General features: G+C 33.4%; 1 protein-coding gene across 1 annotated transcript; it reads right to left on the bottom strand.

The window, feature by feature from the left end:
• Nucleotides 1–1946: 1946 nt before the first annotated feature.
• On the bottom strand, nucleotides 1947–21092 carry LOC117122209 (RNA-binding protein 25-like). Its single transcript, XM_033267722.1, has 17 exons — nucleotides 20963–21092; nucleotides 20749–20807; nucleotides 20472–20546; nucleotides 19968–20066; nucleotides 19247–19396; nucleotides 18494–18568; nucleotides 18261–18391; nucleotides 17921–18056; nucleotides 17366–17449; nucleotides 11789–12018; nucleotides 11008–11137; nucleotides 8906–9069; nucleotides 6319–6595; nucleotides 5606–5750; nucleotides 5091–5368; nucleotides 4443–4589; nucleotides 1947–3847 (listed from the first exon to the last, which is right to left on the bottom strand). Exons 1-17 carry the CDS (start codon nucleotides 21057–21059, stop codon nucleotides 3755–3757), a joined length of 2370 nt encoding a protein of 789 aa, XP_033123613.1. The 5' UTR covers nucleotides 21060–21092; the 3' UTR covers nucleotides 1947–3754.

Below are 21092 nucleotides of genomic sequence, written 5' to 3'. Positions count from 1 at the left end.
ATCATGTAAATCTTGTACTTGGGCATTTGTGCTATTAATATAAGATGATGTAAATCTTGATATGTTCCTTGTATTTAAATTCTTCTTTTTTTATTTAACGCATAAAATCTGTGGAAGTCCAGAGTAGGAGAAATACAGGGGAAGTTCCCGGGAGTACTGGGGAAACCGTCCAGGAGAAAAACCAGCCCAGATCTATTTTCATGATCTGCTAACATAGACAACAGAAAATAACTATTATTGTATAGTACTCTCACAATGACCAATGCTATGAAAATATGGAACAGCAAAAGATGCTAAAAGCAACACTTTCTAATCGGTTTCCAAGCAACGAAATGAATAACGTTGCCAAGATCCCATAAAACGGAAACGGTGAGCCATAACGGAGAACAATCGCAGGCACGTAGGAAGCAAATATTATTGATTAGTCCTGCCAAAGAGAGGAAACCCCCTCCCCTTCTCCAACTTCACCCCAATGAGTAGTGGTGGCGCCAGATGAGGGTCGAAGTTTCTCTTGACGGTCGATCCAGAGGTGAGAACAATTTTGAAAAAGGTAGATTCAGATAAATGGCACTAGGAGACTGTAGAAGTAGTGTTCTCTACTATTTTCCTATACGGAGGGTCCAGGGTTTTGTTCCTCCTGGTGTTTCCCCATTTTCGAAATATAGACTTTTTAAAAGTCCGTCGTTATTCGGCTTCGTTACTTGTTCTCACTGGTATTTAGGCCTACATTTCAGTAAGTTACATTTTGTTAGGACTTTGTAATGATAATTTTAATTTAGGCCTATATATACACATTTCATGTGTATACCATGATTTGAACAAGTGGAATAAATTGAATTGAATTGAATTTATTGCGAAATGGTAGAAAATATATTGAAGGGATATAATATACCAGTGTTCCTCTGAAATTTCCTACACAATTCAGCCCCACTATGGTTGGGGCTAAGGTGAGGTCATTTTTAAATTAGACAACTCTAGGGAAAATTGCACAGAGACTAAAAAATATTTTTCTCTACTTTTTCCGACGGATGTTCCTGAGTTTTTGTTCCCTCAGATGATCGGATCACTCTGATGTTTTCTAACTTCCGAAGTCAATGCGTTATACAAGATCTTGTTATAGAGTGGGCCCAGACAAGTAACCAAGTTGGATAATGCTATAATTCACTGCAGAAATCATAATTATACTTTAAATGGGGACAAACCTTGTGTGAATACACCGTAGGCCTATTGTGTAATGATAGAAACTCTTCGCATGAAATTTAAATGTTTATTCTTTGGTTAAGAAATACAATACAGGATACGTAAATGAACTATACAGAAGTAATAAAAAATATAGAGTATATACACGAATTGCCGGATATAAAGGCATCTGCATTGACAGCAAAATGTCCTGGGTTCGAATCCTGGTAGGGTCACTTATTTTTTTTCCACACTCACAATTCCTCTTCTTTAACGTTTAAAAATGTATTTATATACACTATATTTACAGCATTACCAAAAGACTATTTAGAGTTTATCTCAATCATATATAAGTTTCTGATATTTCTATGAAGTATAATTATTCTTTGTTACGTGTTTTGTTGCGTTAAAAGAACAATTTGGTCTACAAACGATATCGATTTGTGAAATGTTAAAACCGGACCAGACGGACCACTTTCAGCAGCCTTAAATAAGTAAAATGACAATGAAAAAAAAAATCTCTTCCATTGTTGTTCGACTCTTTTCCAAAACTATGTTGATACAATCACTTGAATCTTCACATTACCAGAAGGCAGTTTATAAAATAGGGCATGTCATTCCATTCTAAACACTTAATAATGAGGCTACATGCTAAAACAAGCCATCCACATACAGAGTAATAACAGAAAGATGGTACATAGTCATCTCTCTGACAAGAAATACCACTACCACGTGACACAGAAACAACCAATCAATGACAACCAATAAGAACCTCTTCATTCATAAATTTATTCATTTTGAACAAATACAGAAATGCTGGTACTGTACTTTATATAAAAACCACGCCCTGCTTGAGTGTCATAGACTAGAACTTCAACAACAATCGACAAAGAAAATGAACACACTTGTCGCCTGAGGGCGATAATACATGGCCTTTTGTCCACAACCTAAACCGACAGATTGTGTTGATCACTTTTGTATTCAAAAGGCAAGTTCGACCCCGTTAATACAATAATTTACAACTGCTATATTTTTGTTATACTTGTATTTCATTGCTTCATCATTGCTCCTAGTTTTACCAGTGAATCAATATAAATTAAATAAATCCATTAATAACAAAGCAGTTTATTTCAACAAAGAAAACATAAATGTAAATGTTCACGAATAAAGGGCGTTTTTTTTTTTGTTTTTTTTAAAAATTAACTTGAGAAAATTGACACATTAACATTATTAGACATTTGGAATGTGTGCTATACCCAGTTACATTATTTGTACCAGGAAATAAACAAATGTAAACACACTAAAGAGATATATTTATATTCACAATGTCACATTTACAATGTTGCTAAATAATAAACCAATAAAACTTCTACAGTGTAACAAAAGAAATTTCAAGGAAGATTACTACATGATGTAGAATATAATCTTGTTCAAATCTTTATAACATATTCATTTAAATAAATGATCACAATAATTTATAGTGTATGTTATTTGGCTGGCTTTAACTCAAAATTGATAATAACATTATTATGCTAGGTTTGAAGTGCCCCCTCACAAGTCATTAAAAAATATCAACTGCCTATTAAAAAATGCAATTTGTGGTTGCAGATGCATTTTGATAGTTCAATGTAAGGTTTGAGCTTGCGAACGATTGGTTCAAATTCAATGTACACTGTTTGTGTCCTTGGGAAAGATACTCTATCAATTTGTCTTTCTCCACCCATGAAATATGAGTTCCTCATAGAAAGCGAAACAGACCTTTGAAACCCAAATGAGGAATTAGAATGTGTTAATCAATAAACAGGACATAGAATGTCCCACAAATATATGTGACTGACTTTAACAAAAATAAGCTCTTCTCTAAAAAAAAAAAAAAAAGAAAAGAAAAATAAATTATTACACCTTTGTAATCTAGAGGTTAAAAGCTAATAATTGATGCAAAAATTGTTAAAAACTGATAACAAATGGCAAAGATATGATTTTAGCTGATTTGAAGACTTTTGTTTTTGATAAGCACCTGGTTTTGCTAGAGTCGGTCACATATATTAATGAATGTTGCTGCACAATGTCATTTTGTGCAACACATTACCAATAATATCCATGAAAGGTATACTTCCTAGCAAGCCCAGTAGTTTGCATATTGGGCAATGTTGTTTATATAACATAGCAAAACAAAAGTACCAAATACCAAATGTGAACACAGAAAGGATTAAACATAAAATTTTCAACAATGAATTCTGAGTTTCTCAGAAAATGAAGGTGCAATGCAGTTCACATGCTTAGTGTTAGGAGATAAGTCATCAAGCTCAAGTAAGGCAAGGGACAACAGCACCAAGTGTGATCCACATTATCAAAAAAAAAACTTAAGGGCTATTCACATGGTCGATTTACAATGTTGACATACATGGATGAATTCACACTGACGTCCTACTCTTATGTGGGACTTCATATTGTTAATGATCATTACTTTGATTCACAATTATTATTTTGTGTTAACACTATTGGGGCTAACGTTGTATTCACATTGCGTTAAGGGCTTAGAGTGGGTTTACACAGTTAATTTTCGATGCTATCCCTATTTCACAAGACCTTGTTTCTTCGCTTCTACCTCATAGATTAGTACCCGCCACATTTTGACGACAAACACTTCAGCTTCTTCATCCAACACCTGAAGAGAAATTAAATTACATGTTCATCCAATCAGTTAACAATATATAATTTGTTATTTTTTATATAATTAATATCATATAAGACTATATTTATAATTATATAATCAAATAATTATTTATGAAAACAATTTATTTGTGGAAAGCGCATAGTGACCTAGTATTATGCGGTATACCAGACTACAACCATTACCATAATTAATTATATAATTAAATAATTATATAATTATAATTGTGTAATGTTTGTATAAATAATTATTACTACAATCCTTACTATCCTTACATATTACTATAATCATATGTAATTATTATTATTACCATTATCATCATCACCATTATTGTTTTTTAGTAACACCAATTTTATCATCAACATCAATGACATTCTAATTGCCTCTGTCTCCATCGTCATCCTGGGCATAGTTGTTGATACCCTCTTCATTTTTGATCAACATCTTCATCATCGTAATTATTTTAATCAGTATTATTATTTGTTGTTATTATTATTATTATTATTATTATTATTATTATTATTATCATTATTATCATTATCATTATAAAATCATCATCATAGTCATTAATTAACAAAAAAATTCATACCATTGTGATGTCTTGCAGAATACTTGAGGCCGGACTGTGTGCCAATAACTTAGTGCAAATAAATTCTGTCAATGTGGGCTCCTCCTCACCAATGTACTCTACTATCTTCTTGTTAATCCAAGGCTTTATTCTCCTCTCCATAAGCGACTACAAGTTAAGCAAACAAAAATATTTAGTGAAAGATCCAAGTTCTTGCGATTTTACATAATAGAAAAACACAGATATTAATGGCAATGTGTATCAAGATTATATTACAGTTTGTTATTGTATAGCACAAAATATTGAAGTCTCTATGTCCCTATGTGCTTACATTACCCAGAGGCAAATTCAAGGGGACACAGCCAGCCCAACTTTTCATCTAGACCCTTTCATCTGTCAAAGTTCCTCCCTGGTTCCTCTCTAATTTAAATTCCCAAATCTACCCCAGTTAATCTGGTCATTGGAAGTAGAATCAACCACACACAATGTCCAACCATCTACATTCTATGGAAAATATTTCTAACAGCCTTATGATCATTGGTTAGAAAGCACAGAAATCTAATGCTATACCACACAATCCTCAGACGTACATTGAAAAAAGATTAGGTGACCAATTTGTGTCAAACCTACACATACTGGAACGTTAATTATTAATATCACAATAATTACCTCATCAACAATAACCCAATCAACTTTATAAGCAAACAGTTCTTCTTTTGATGTCGGAATTTTATCAATGATTGTCTTAATAACTTTTTTCTTGTCTTCAGCTGTCAAAACATTCTTGGTCATCTCGACTGCTTGTTTCTCCTCTTCGGTGTACTCTATCGGGATTAGTTTACGTCTCTTGCGCGAGACCTCTGACCCATCCTCGTCATCCTGATTGAATACCTCAACTAATGACATTTTCTTGTTTTTCTTACTCTGTGTCGGACTACTAGCCCCAACTAAAAACAAATTGCAACATCATTAGACTTCTACTAGAAAAATTCTAAAAAAGTAAATCATTCTAATAATAAACATGAATTTTATAGAAATGATATTTCTCTTTTTATTATGATGATCTCCTCAAAGTATACAACATGACCCAAAACAGAATGACCAAACAGTTAAAATCACATAACATCATACTCTACACTGACATACTGAACGATAAAATCTGAACAACAATCAGCAATTCTTACCCAACTTAAGGCCACCAAATCCAATCTTAGACTGTGTGCGTGTTGGAGCTGGTTCAGATTCCTCGTCTCCAGAGGAGGTTGTATCTTGCTCCATCTTCAATGGTGATGCACTTTCTGGTGTGGCAGAGTCACCGTTATCAGCACTCTATAATGAAGAAGTTTGAACACTTGAACTATTTCCAAATATTAATAACTAAAACAGTCCATTTGAACACTTAGCATGGGCATTGGTAAAATCCAGATAATGAATAAAACAGGAACATATTACACGTATCCTATTTAATTACAGGCCACTTCGGGACAAAGATTTTTATGGTTTTTAGCAGCTTTTGTCTTTAATTATTAGAAAATATTATTATAAAGGTAAAAGGTAGGTGTTCATTTTCAAAAAGGTAGAGTATAATTGGAAGTGGTATTTATAACATAACGTTGTTAGAACAAGCAAAACCGAATTGAAAAAAAAAAGAAATGGCAAAAAAAGATAAGATTTAAGGTTCTCCCTGAAGACCTGATATGATGAAGTTGATGATTATGATGATGATTATGATGGTGATAACAATGGAAAAGATGATGATGATGATTATAATGATACATGAATTAATAAACGTTCACAGTACCAGATCCCAGTGTTACCTGTGATATAGTTTAACAGAATTATCCCAAGAATTATCCACCATGTTAAATATATTAATACAACACATATCTGCCTTTACCTGAACTGGCGCGAACGCTGGTTTCATTCGCACTCTATCCTGCTTGCTTTCATCGGCAGTTGTCGTGGGTGACATCAACACCATGTGGAGCTGTTTCTCTTTGTGCGCATCTCTGTCCTTCTCTAACCGTTCAATTTCCTCGTCCACGTCTTCACGGCCTTCTTCCAGTAATTTCCGCTTTATATCTTCGATTTCTTCCTTTTCACGTTTCCTGTCTTTGATGTCCAAATCCATTTCTTTTTCTCTCTCCTTTCTCCTCCTCTCTAAGGCACTTGCTCTGTAACCAAAATTAGAATTTATAAATTTTTCAAACAAAATCAGCCTTGAGCCTGGCACGGTCATAAGATAAACCTAGATGAAAACCTACAAATACCGTATTTATGTTTGTTGTGATATGTTGCCGGCAGTACAGTCGATTGCATGAGTGGGGGTGCCCTCCAAACCTATACCAACCGATGCAAAAAGCAGACGAGAAATCTCGCAGTTGGCAGAGGCAATAAAAATACTGTCACATTGCCGGCAAACGAGTTTACTCATCCCCTAATATTTTCCCACCAATTTATTACACACCATTTTGATGACATATGACTAGATAAAATTTCAAAAAAGTATGTTTGTATATGTATACTTGTTTTGACACACAGGAAGGAACCTATTGACCAGGTCTTTTAAACCCTAGCCTTTTGGTTTTTTGAAACTGTGGTTTGTGTTTAAGTGGTTTGGTGTAGCCCGGAACAGTTTGATTTCTCAACCTCAAAGTCGGGGATTCAATCCCTTGCTGTGCATTTCACTTGTGTCCGTGGGCAAGGAACTTTATCTGTATTGCTTCTTTCCACCTAGGAGTATAAGTAGGCACCTGGGTAGGGTTAAATGCCAAAATGCGCTGCAACATTATTTAATATTCCCCCAGGGAGCTTAACAATATGCACTATTTAAGTCTACCATTATTATATTCAACTGAAACAGCCAATATAATAGTCTATCCAAATACAGAAATATTATTCATGTTTGTTAATAGACAGGAAAATACATTTTCTTTTAATTACAATTATTATAAAATATTAGATCTACGTTCTTTTTTGATGATTCCAAAAAATTTGTTAAGATACGCAATGCACTTACAAGTACAATTAACATATTCCTAAAGCTGTCATGTCCATACATGTTCATACGCATATATGGAAAATAGGTTGGTTTCTGTGACACACACAATGCATACTGAAATTACTTCTACACTTAATATACATACACGGATGGATCATACACATGATGAAATTAAGTGCTGCGATTGATAGCCGATGGCAAAATCTAATAGAGTGATCTGTTCGTCCTAGTAGATAGTGATTAGTGGCATTGACTGTTCTTCGCCAAGGTAAACAAACTGTAATTATTGTTTTAAAGGGCTCTTAGATGATTCTTTTTCATTTATTGTTTAGCAAATATATTTTTAAAGGACTATCAAATAATTTTGTTTGTCATTTAGCAAAGTGGTGGGTTTGCTGAAAGAAACTAAGTATAGGAGAAAATAAAAATAATTTTTTATTGACAAATAAACAAATGTGAGGTGGCTGAGGTTAAAAAAATTTAAGAGGGCAGATTTTAGCTCTTGCTTGAGACCCTGTCTTGTGGTCAATAAGAAGGCAATATTGTTACATCAAAAAACTATATTATATATCATGGTTTGGAAGTTATTTAATGATTCTGTCACGCAATGTAATAGAAAAAAAAATTTTCCCAAAGAAATTAAAGATTTTGTTGTAAATATATTTATAATTGCAATTATAATATTAATATTTACTGTAATATTTTTGACTTGGAAAATTGTAAAATTTAGCCTCACTGTTTTGCTTTTCCAAATAATTAATATATTAAATTTGTAAACAATTTTTATTTTCGTCAAGAGTCACTGCGCCTTGGAATAGCACGCTCGATAGATGGCGCATTATAAGTGCTGTTTTATCATCATTATTAAATAAATAGTCTTATTGAGAGATTTTAAAGTGGAGATGGGCTTAACAAAAAAAAAATCAACAAATTATTATTAGTTTTAAATTTCAATTTTTTTGTATTGGCAGGGAAGATAACAGACCAATTTTATTTTATACTAATCATTAGTATTATCAGCGGGTAGTGCACTACAAAAGACCGGAAGAAGTGGAAGGAAATGATTTACGAGGCCTCAATCTCCAAATGAGGAGAAGCGAGCGGTAAGGTAAGTAAGGTAAGTGCACTAAAAAAAAAAAACTACCCTCTTCCAGCAACTATTCTAATATGAAGCTTGCTATTCCAAAAACAGCATCAGCGATCACAAAATCAAAATTTACTTTTTCAATGTATTTTAATTGTTCACAATATAAGCTTTAAAATGATATGTCATTTATTGCAATCGACTTACTGCCGAAGTTATGAGTAAAAGTATTACAGTTTCTCAGTACTAAAGTATACAATACTGTCACATTGTTATGCTAACTACTCAGTTTAACATTTAGCGAGAGTACGCTGATTTACCTTTTAATACTGCAAACTAAACTAATTTGCTTCACTATCATTAGCATTCCTAAGTTACCTTTCAATCCTAAGTACTTACCTGTAGTACTTGGGATCATCTCTTTCATCATCGTAGTCCTCTAAAAACTCTTTCAATCGCTTTGCCTCCTTCTCTTGTTCTATTCTTTCATCTGCATGCAGTTCCTTCAGCTTCTCATTTTCTCGCTTTTTCTTCCTCTCTCGTGATTCCCAATTCTTAACACGCTGGAGGATAAACAAAAAAACTTAAATCTAATATTTGTTATAAAATATAATTAATTATATTTGAGGATAAAAAATAACAATATCTCATCTATGTTTATTGGGAACAATGGCAATTAGTCGGCTTATCCAGGCAAGTATATATACGAAATATATATATACGAAATAGACTTCGATATCTTCAGCCAAATGGTACTAGCCATTTTAAATGTTTACCTACAAAAATCTAAACAACTTACTTATTATTATTTATTTGGGCACACAACTCATGCACCATTGATTGTCAAAAGCGATTATATCACCGTCTTACTTGTAGGTGACAATCCCTTGCACAAGACAAACATACAAACACAATGCTTTACACAAACTAAATCTTAATATAAGGTTTAGCGAGTGGAGTTCTTTTGGTTGAAAAAATGCTGCAGCACTGACAGGATTTGAACCCAGGACCCTGGGATTGGAAGGCAAGCATCTTAACCACCAAGCTATTCAACTCCACTCTCAACATCAACAAGAAAGTTCATTAACCCTTTTATTTGAACTTATCCTTGACAATAGTACAATTCAACAGGAAATGGATACAGGTAAATAGGCCATTAAATACATTGCCAGAGTCAATGCCATTTAAGATTACCCAACCTAATATTTCATTACAATTAGTGGTTAAGCAAACATCCGCAGCACATATATCAATTAAGAAAATTACCAAAAGCTTCTGGGGTGTTTTTTACTCCTGGTCATGGAATCCACAAAACTGGCAAACATGCACAGCACTAACCTCAACCGCTCCCTGAGGATAACTCTTTAAACCTCTCCCTGGGGAGTACACATAGTCATCGCTTCAGAACATTACAAGGGAATCAATCCATTTAATGTCCCAGTATCTTACAAGGTTTAAAGATTATACACTTTTGCGAAGTGTGGTTAAAATGTGGTTAAATGTGCTGAAGGCCAACAAGTGAAATGGACAATTTAACAAGCACTGTGCTAAAAAAACTAACCAATAAACTGTATTTTTCTTGGGGTTAATTGGTACACATGTTCCATTTTATCGGTACAAATGTTTCCGCCATTTAGGCTTTAATTACCCTCAGGCACAAGGCTTTGATTAGGAATATTCATTCAAGTTAATAATTAAATAAACTGCAATAAATTCAATAAGTAAAATTGGAATATATATACCTTGCGAAACATAATAATAAAGACTAATATGACATGCAATTATGTTGGAAACAACAGTCCCACATGTTCAAATGATAAATTATTGTGAGCCCTGGTTTTTCTGGATACTCAATGCATTCTTGGTACCTTGTTGTAAAGCTATACTTCAACTAACTACAGTAATATTATCATCACTATCATCATTAAAATAATTTTCATCACTATCATTTGGAATGAGAAATAACTGCAATGGAATTTGGTTGATAAACATAACCACAGAGCTAAAATCTATAGTTAAGGTATCAAATATCTCAATTAAGGTCAAAATAAATAAGCAAAATAATTTTTTTTAAAAATAATGAAATAAAAATATTTGATACTGTACTATTCCAATAAGAACCAATTGAAATCATAATAAGTAGTTTTCCTACTCCCTTGGGATGAAAAATAATGGCAACCTGGTTGGTAAACATAACCATAGGGCTAAAATCTATAGTTAAGGTATCAAATTTCTCAATTAAGACAAAAGAAGAGAGAATAAATAAATAAATAAAACAATATAAAAAAAATAAATAAAAATATTTGATACTATTCCAATAAGAACCAATGGAAATCATACTAAGTAGTTTTCCTACTCCTCTTGGTAAAAAACACATTTTTTCCAAGAAAATCTAACCATAGATTTTTGGGTTTGTCATGCTTGGACAACAAATCCTTTTTAGCCTGACAATGATCATTATACCAAGCTAAACCTCTACAGCATAATTATTTTCATTATACCTCTTGGTAGGCCTCTTCTTTTTCCCTTAGTTTTCTCTCAAATTTCCTCCGTTCATACTCTTCTTCCTCATCATAATCTCTTTCCTTTTCTCTGTCCCTTTCCCGCTCTCGTTCCCGCTCTCGTTCCCTCCTGTAAGTAAAATATAAATTTTTTTTTGTGGAATTAACAGCAGTCCATTACAACGGGAAAAAATGCATCACTAACAAGAAAATGGTCCAAGTTAAATTATTATTACTATATTATTCTTAGTAATTCTGGATTCCACTTAAATGTACCACTCACCACAGGCTGTCACTATAGAAATTCCTTTTTTCCTAATTCTATTCATCCACTTAATACTCATGTTAAAAGATGTTAATTTAAGTGCAATTCTTTTCTATGTAAATGTTGTTATTAGTATGTTTTGTATATATTATATATAGATATTGTAGTGTGATTATATTTTTACTTACTAATTTTGTTTATAATCTATTATTTATTACTGGACTGTGTTCTTTGTACCTTGTTTAATTGTCAGTAGAAAACATTTTCTGATCTTTTTCGGACAATAAAATTATCTTGAATCTATAAGAGGTACGGTATATGCATTTTTTACTAAATTTTAGTTCGAGGTTCTTTTTTTCCAGACCAAATGAAGGATCTTCAAGGACTGGTTTAAAAAGAACAAAAGGGATTGTTGTTATGTCCAACACATAGAAATATAAGGATAAAATCTGACTGTGTATATCTGAACACAGCAACAACTTATACAATACCCAGCCATACCGAGAAAACCCTTACCTTAAATCGCGCTCATCCCTGCTTCGTCCTCTCACTTCCCTTTCTCTTTCTCGTTCCAGCTCTCGATCTCGTTCCCTCTTTCGCTCCTTATCCTTCTTCTCCCTTTCTCGGTCTCGTTCCCGCTCTCGTTCCCGGTCTTTTTCACGCTGACGTTCCCTTTCTCTTTCACGTTCCTTTCTCTCTCGTCTTTCTTTTTCTTTGTCCTTGTTTTCTTCTTTGTCTCTGTCAGCCTGGAAAATGGTTATCAGTAAAAATCAACAGCATTAAATTTACAGTAATTATCCAATGGTTGCACCTGAAACCTTAAAATCGGTTAATTAAACATGGAAGCCAAATTTATATCAAAAGTTCAAAGTTTTGAATTTCTAAATAATAATTATAATTCAAGCTCTGTATTTAGATAAGTTCATCAAATTCGTGGGACAGGGAGAAGGTTAGAACATAATATGCTTGTCTTGATGTTTATCTCCAATTAAGACAAGCATTGTCCAACCCAAATCCCTAAAAAGATACGTAAAATATTTTTTAACCAAATGCATCAATATATTTGTCAGAAGTTTCATCAACAGATGTTTTGCCTTCAATGACTTTTGATCGACAAACATTTCATTGACAATTTTTTTCACTGACAGCTAATTCACGTAAATTCTGTTGAATGGACTTTATCGGAGTGTCAATAAAACTTAACTACTTTATAATCAGAAAAGGGCCAGGATACAAGCGTCATTAACAACCACACGTGTTGTCGCACAAACGCACGTGTTTGCGTATGTTTAGCAACATCATCAATGGGGTGGTGCTTATAGGAATAGTTTACTGCCCTTGATATTTAAGCTTGTTCTTTGGCTGGTTAAATGCCAGCTGGGTGATTAGACTGTCAGGAAAAATCGCCGTCCACCAAAGGTTCTTTTGAAAAATGTAGGCGAGCTGAGATCAGTGAAGCATTCGTTAACCAATTGTCCATTAGGAAAATAGCCGGCAGGCAAAACATGAGTCTGCTTATGAAACTTTCTAGCACCCATGAGAAATTTGTTTCCAAAACACGAAAATTTATCAACATTATTGTTCAATAATTTTGACAAGGATAAATTTAAATCTAATCATTTTATTATTAATCTAAAATTTAAGAAAATGGATTAAAACCAATAATAATAACATGTATGTCATTAAATTAAAAGAAATAAAATATTAAATTGTGTGGATAATTAATAAAATGCAAATTTTCATAAGATATATTTCACTGCTAAACAATTAAAACTGTAGACTCAATGTAAATTCTCACTTACATAAATATGCATAAATTTACATAAATTAGATATATTCATATATCAACAATCTATACAGTATACAGTGCAGCACATTCAAGACTGATATACTTTAACTATCATGAATACTTGTACAGCTGGATTCTTGAACAGCCACTTGACCTTTCACCTCTGATCTGTGACCTCTCACCATCCACTCTATGTCCATACTAACGAGGAATTCTGCCCACTTTGTGTTGGAGAGTGCAAAACATGTCTAAGTTGCTAGACACATTTGAATTTCTAACCACTAATATTGCTGTTTACAAATGATCATGAAAAACGTTAACGCTGAGGAGGAAGGGGTAATTAGTTAAGCTGTGGAATGAGATAATCATTAAAATCAGGGGGGAAAAAAATGGTTATTCATAATTTTTACATCAATACAATTTTCAATAGCATTGAAATCAATGTCATTATTGCATAAATGCATATAATATAAACATTTCATAATCATAAATATTAAAATTGTTGTAATTGTCAGATTAAAATATGTTCCTAAATGAAAAGAGTAGTTATATAAAGTAAAACACCATTTAAGATTTACTGTCTGTATTGAGTTAAGTAACTTGAGTTTAACTTTCAATTGAAAACCAAAATAAGAAAACACTTTCATTACTAAATATCAAATGATTATTGTTATTCTTTGCATATCTATTATTTGGCTGGATAATGACTTCCATAGTAAAAAAATACAGCGCAAACTGAACTATTTTGTAATGTTTTTCAATAAAAGTTGAATTTTGAAGAGTTTATATGATAGACAGTTAATCTTCAATATAAAGCATGATCATCAGTTCACAAATAATGAGGTTTTCACAAAATTCAAAACCAGCTACATAAATGTCAATATATATGTAACAAAGCAACTGGCCTACTAATAAAGTATGCCCTCCAATTTTAAGACCACTCTATGGGACTTGCAAATTTGGGATAGTCTCGGTCTCAAATAGACACATTGCGCTAGGTTGGTCACAGGACGAATAGTGGGTATCAATTGCAAACATGCAGCGCGAGCGAAGCTCGTTAAAGGAAAACGTGTGCATTCTTCAGTGTGTTTGTGCTGTATAGCACATATTTGATGTTGAATAATTGTTGGTAGGAATGCCAGTAACTATACCAAATTGATTGGAAATATAATTTGAGAGTTTTGCCATAATGGCTTGCTAATGGTCCAAGAGATAATAGCCCCAAAAATTGAGATTTTTCGAGAAATGCTAGGCCTAGGCAACGCATGTCTACGGCCTGTTTAGGTATGCTTGAGCATATTCGATCCGCGAACTGCGATTCTGACACTCTACGATTTCTAGGCTAGCTTAGGTTTACGAAGGATCACATACATTCAAAAGCATACAAAGCATATTGAACGTTAGAATAAGTAAATAAAGACTATTTTGAACAATCGTACTGCCTTTTCTTAAGAGTTATTTCTCACGTTAATGGTGGACGAATGTTTTCGGAACCATAACATTACCCTTTCCTATACTTCAACACTGATCACGCTGTAAACTCTCCATAGCAATACCCACTATATGTCACGTGACCGGCTGTAAACAAACAATGCGGAATGTGTCTATTAGAGCATTACATGTTTGTTAAAAGATTGCCAAACGTTGGTAGTTTGGAAAATAGGTCTCAAATTAGAGGGGTCTCCAAATAAGAGGGGTTTCAAATTGGAGAGTGAACTTTATGCCATTAAACTGATTAAATTTAATCTTCTAACTTTTCAATATTTAATAACACTAAGTACACACGCTTACTAAATAACAAAAAAATATAAACCATCTAATCAATTATTGCATACTGTATTCTAATTGGAGAAAAAAAACCCCAAAAAATTCAAAGAAGTATTTTAGCTTTGCCATATGACTCGGTTTTAACAACCTAACGGTAGTTAGAGTCTTGTGTTCGAACCCTGATACATTTGTCTCAAGTAACTATTCACCATCTAGAATAAGGCATCTATAATTAATTAAATGCTTTATATTTTTTAACGAATAAATTCATCTAACAACTCTATACTGTACATATATTATATGCATACATGCAAAATATGTTGTTTTATTTTACTGAATGTTTCTGTACACTAAAACAAAGTCATGCTTACAACATTAAAAATTTTATAAAATGTTCCCTTATGAATCTTTGTTTTCTTTTTTTTCTCCTTTATATATATTTTTGTTATTGAGTATGTTTTGCAAAAATAATGTAAACAATATATTTGATTCTTACATTAGTTGTGTACTAACATAAGTATTAGTGTGTACCTTAATTATGCAATTTAATAAGTTGCTCTATGCTTATGCAATTTCAATTATGAAAGGAATTGACAATTCTTTGAGTTTGTGTGCATATGCCATCATGACAATGCAAATTGTTTTCATTTATGCAAATTGTTTTCATTTATGCAAATTGTTGACATGTATTCCCAATGCACACATTTTTACAATTATGCACATTTGAGTACCAATTATGCAAATTGTTAATATATTTTATACATATGAGATTTTAATTATGAAAATTTATGTCCTTGTCGCAGGTGTGGAATATGCAAATAATGTTAGAAAAACAACAATCAACATGTTATATTTGTTTGTGTTTACACTATTCTACAGTATATGAGATTTAAATCATGCAAATTTATGTTCTTGTGGCAGGTGTGGAATATGCAAATGATGTTAGAAAACAACAATGAAAATGTTATGTTTGTTTATGTTTTTACATTATTCTTCATGAAATTTTTTATTGCATCAATACAAAAATCCTTAATATAATTGTTACTAAGTAAATTAAATACCTTTTAAGCACAATACTATTTATATGAAATCTGGTACTTCTTGATGATACCATCGTTTTTTTTTCTCTCTCTCTCTGGTCCAAGAACTTGCTACAGTACTGTACCTCAGAAAGGAGATAAGCGTTTTCCGTGTTTTCCTTGCTATGGAAGTGAAGGTGGTTAATACTTAACTATAAGTGAACTTAAGCTTCTTACCTTCCATAATCTGTTCCATGTAGCTCCAGAACTGAGTTTTGAATATTGTATGTTTAACAAATTGTGAGGTATTCCCAGTTAAAGATTGATATGGGTAAGCTTTTCCAAGGGTATAATCCCATCTATTAGTAAATTCAGGAAATATTTAACCATTTTGCATAGTCCCAACTCTCTAATCTTGGAGATTTTAAATGAAAATTTTTACATGTGTGCTACATATGAGGTAGAATGAACCAAATTCAAAATAAAATGCAAATTAAATTATTTTAATTGAAATATTTTAAGCTGACAATAAGAACAATTTGTAATTGAATGGAAACCAACCAAAATTTTACCCTCAACAATAAGCTCATCTGCATAGAAATCTTATTGCAGTATTACATATTTAAGCTTTAATTATATAACTTTTTTTACATTTTGTTATATTTTATTTTGAATAGCTTTTAAAATACTTTTTTTTTTAATGATTCAGAGATGGGGGAAAGAATAATGGAGTAGGGTGTGGGGGGGGGGGGGGGTGGTGAAACAAAGGATGACTACCAGGGAAGATAGGCAAATATTAAAAGATACACACATACCTGACTTATCTTGAACCAAGTTATTTTTGAGGCAAAGTTTTTAATTTTAACTTACCAAAGCACAAAACGCATTTTGATGGCTGTTGGGGATGGAATGAATTTCCAACGGCATGTGTAGCCACGGGATGTTGTGGCGTCCATCTGGTGTTCATCATTGTAACACCTAGCATTTTATACACACGGAGTACAAGTCATATTAAAATTTGCTCGAAAAAGACAGCTAAACAACACACACACACACCTACCAAACCAAGCAATCACATTCTCTATGGAATAATAAATATTGGGAGGGGTAGGGGGGTTTATAACGGGCGAACTGAATCTTGACAAGACATGCAGGTGGTGAGTAGACCTTTCAAAATTTCAAAACCCAGGATATGACAGTTTTGTCAACATACCAAAAACAAAAAACATCTTTTTTTTTTGGGGGGGTGGGGGAGGGAATGTGGTAAAATCCAATTGTACACATCGTTGTACTGTACCTAGGGGTCTGGACCACCACCACCTTAAATTTGACCAGGCTTCTTAATTAGTGGAAGAGGAAGGTTTATATTCCTTTATTATATTTTGGTCTAAAAGATTGCAGAAAGAAGAATAGTATATAAAGCACCTGTTGGAATTTTCAAAAAAAAAAAAAAAGCAAAATTAAAGAAAAAGTAAATAATGCTATTACCATTAGGAAATTAAGGAAATTCATACTTACTTTGTAGGTATCGCGGAACCTGTCTATTTCACGAAATATCAGGTTCTTTTTGTCTTCTTCAAGTTCCATATCATCTACGCTTTCCTGAAAGAGCAATAGATTCAGATATCATGTATTGTCAAGGGCAAGTCATATGAAATACATTACAAACTTGGAATTGGAAAAAAGTACATATTGGATTGGAGTTGAATAGCTTGGTGGTTAAGATGCTTGCCGCCCAATACCAGAGTTCAACTCCAGTGATCGCAGGATTTGCTCTTATGACTAAAACAACTCCACTCCTATAAAGTCCTATAAAGACATAATTTAATTAAATGAACATTTAATGTTCCTTATCATTGATTTCCTCATTTGATGAATATACTGTCAAGGTTTTCTTAACCTTTCGGCTGTATTAACTGCAGGCATATTGACAATGCAAAACATGAAGCCACAAAGAGCTTCATAAAGTTTTAGTGACTGGTGTTTTATATTTATTAGTTGACCCCATTGGAGAGAAAGATGATCATTTCTCCAAGGAACACTGCTTTGAGAAAGCATTTTATACAGCCTTACAGTGCCCATTCCAAGAATATGAGGTGCCTTTTCTAAAAATTTGCACTCCTCACCACCAACCATGGTACTGTAGAGCTGGGTGCAGACCACTTTCGAGGACCTTGGCCCCCATGTCGAAGAATCTTTGTCGCTGCCACTGCATCATGAAAACTTTACAGAAGGCCAAGAGAGCCATGGTTGAGAATTGTGAATTGAGTAGGCAGTAAAAATGCAGTGGTTTGAATTTAAAGACATGGCTTAGAACAGAGGGATGTCAACTCAACAAGAACTTATATATCTATCTATAGGCAATACTGATGATGACTATGACATAGATTTATATTAACTACCCTTACCTTGCCTGTTGAGGGCGGCTTGGTGGTCTTGCAATATGAGGTTAATCTGTTCCTGTATCGCACGGTCTACTTTTTTCGCGTGGTCATCTAATCCTTCGTCGTCTATCAATCCTTCCTCCTCCTCTGCTTCACCATCCTACAGTCAATCAAAATTGAAATCAATCAATCAAGATAAATTTTAAAGAACTTTTCAATTGAATGAAATTAATAATAATTTTGACAAAATGTTAAAACTAACCTCTTTGCTTTCAGATTTCTTCTTGTCAGCGAGGTATTCGTCAAGGAGTGTCCTTGTTTTAGCATCAACTTTGACCTACCAAAACAAATTAAATCATAATCATTATGACATCATCATAGATCGGCATCGAGAAAAAAAATTAAATCAGAAAGTTGAACAAAATATCCGAAAGGTCTGTCAAGGTAGAAACCAATACAAATTTAAAAAAATAATTATCATTGTTATCAATTTCTTAATTTTTATTAAATAAAAACTGGTAGTACTATTTATTATATAACTATAATTACTTATTTTATATTATTTTCTAAATTAATAATAAAAAAAGACAGGAAAAGATATCCGCAGTAGGCCTAGGCACCAAGTCCTTGCATAATAAATACATTTTCCTCCTTTCTGTCAACTGGGGACATGCGACAGCTGCAGTGCAGTACCGTCATGTAACGCATACATTGTCCCTTATCCCGTCTAACTCTCATGCGAAGAGCAGAGCAAAGAGCGATTTGAAGCTAATTAAAACCTGACACAGACTTGGATTGAACCAGGGTCCTCAGCGCAAAAAGCAGCAACCTCTCGGCCAACCACTCAGTTCAATGCAACACTAGAAATTTCATTACTACTGATTTTGAGAAAAAAATGTACGATACAGTATTTCAAATAAGCCTTCGGGGAATATTAAGCTTTTACAGACAACACATTAAATAAAATTAAAAATAAAAACAAACATGCATTTTTTATGATTCATTTTGTACTTACAACTAACTTTTTCTCTGCGAGTTTCAGATCGTGCAGGACACGCATGGCCCGTAAGCCTGCCTCAGGATCGGCATATTCGCAGAATCCAAAAGCCTGCAACTTTCCAGATGCGCCTTGCACACGCTTCCAATTTAAAACAGGGCCACATTTCTAACAGAAAACAATGTTTTAATAAGTGAAATCATAATAATAAATTTAACATTTTCTCAGCCATTAAATTCTCGTACAATTCAATTACCATATTTCCTCTGTTATAAGCATACCATTTTTCAATGCAAAACTGGGCCGAATTTGGTGTTGGGGGGGGGGGATGTGTATAAGAGACAGGGCTTATACTTCTGTAATCACAAGTTTCCCAGCAATATCTAACTCATTTTTTGAGAGTATTTTAAAAGTGAGAAAGCTACTCAGTCAAATACCTTGGGCTTTTGACCAAAGTCTGGTATGTAATATTGGGCGTAAAGTAGGGACGGGCTTACGCTTGAGGTTTTCTTATTATAACCGAAGAATGACGGTACACAAAACAGCAGCACATTGGCTCGCAGTAATGTTTGCATCACAATATACAACATAATCAGATTTGAGTAAAATGACATTTAAAGGTAAGCCAGAAACTCACTGCGGCCAACGGCAATAACAACTATTCAAACAATGCTGTAAAATACAAAAACCCCTGAAATAGATAGTTTGTTGTTTTCTTGAATGTAATCAACTTCATTACCTGTAAAAGCTGTTTTATCATCCCATCAGGTGCTTTCTCAGATATATTTCCTACAAACACTGTAATCTTGAGTTTTGGTTGTAAACTAGATTTCTGATCCTGTAATACATAAAGTGAAGAGGTATCAATAAATATGAAAAAAAATAAAATAAAAAAAATAAACACAATCCATTCATAAACAGACTGTTCATAAATTTCTAGAATAAAAAGTTTAAACTGGCTACAGTATAGTCTTCTTTATTATTTCTAATGCAAAAAGGAGTCCAAATGGATTAAACTTTCTCTCCAGGTCATTGATCTTTCAAAGATTACAGTAGCAGAGATTCCAAATGATAACATCACTGGAACATCGTGATGTGTGTACGTAATTTTTTACACTGTCATTTTTTGGGACCTTAGCAACAATATCCAAGGGGCGGGGCTTAGCGAAAAGGTCAACAAGAGTTCACATTATAAACTGATCAATTGAAAATAGTATATGCCAAAGTGTTATCTATTCCATACCATTGCTATAGTGCTTGATGCAGTAACCTGCGTCATGGCTGGTCTGGGCGGCATTGTTGGCATCATCCCTGGATGCTGTAAGTAAAACATACACAAAATATTACTAAATGTGTGATCTGCCCTTATTTGGGTGTGATTTGCCTTCATATGGGTGTGATTTGCCCTTATATGGGTTTGATTTGCCCTTATATGGAATTGATATGACATCATCATAACCATATACAGTTAAATTTGGCATGCACTAGAAATTGACAGTGGGGAGAAAGAGTTTACTTACCATAGGTCTGCCTTGCATCATTCCTACTGTCATCATTCTCATTGGTCCAACTGGTTGCCCTGGGAAGAAAAAAATCACATTGTTTAAAAATAGAACACGGTCTGTCTAAGGACTTAGAAAGTATATAAAAAAAATAATAATAAAACTGACTGATCGACCATGATAAATACAAATGCCACTGTGTTTGGGCAACAAAACAGATTCTTGGCCTTACCTGGCATTCTGGGGAAAGTGCCAAATGTTGGTGGTCTTGGTTGCAAATTTGGTGGCATTTGGGGCACCTGAAGAGGTCGCCCAGGAGGATAGGACATTGTGAGTATAACCAGCTAGAATCCTAAAAATGA

Source organism: Anneissia japonica, unplaced genomic scaffold (assembly GCF_011630105.1).
Source record: "Anneissia japonica isolate Jap-2015-1 unplaced genomic scaffold, ASM1163010v1 scaffold1208_len1460985_cov181, whole genome shotgun sequence".
Taxonomy (NCBI): Eukaryota; Metazoa; Echinodermata; class Crinoidea; order Comatulida; family Comatulidae; genus Anneissia; species Anneissia japonica.
This window is presented reverse-complemented; position numbering and strand designations above follow the sequence as displayed.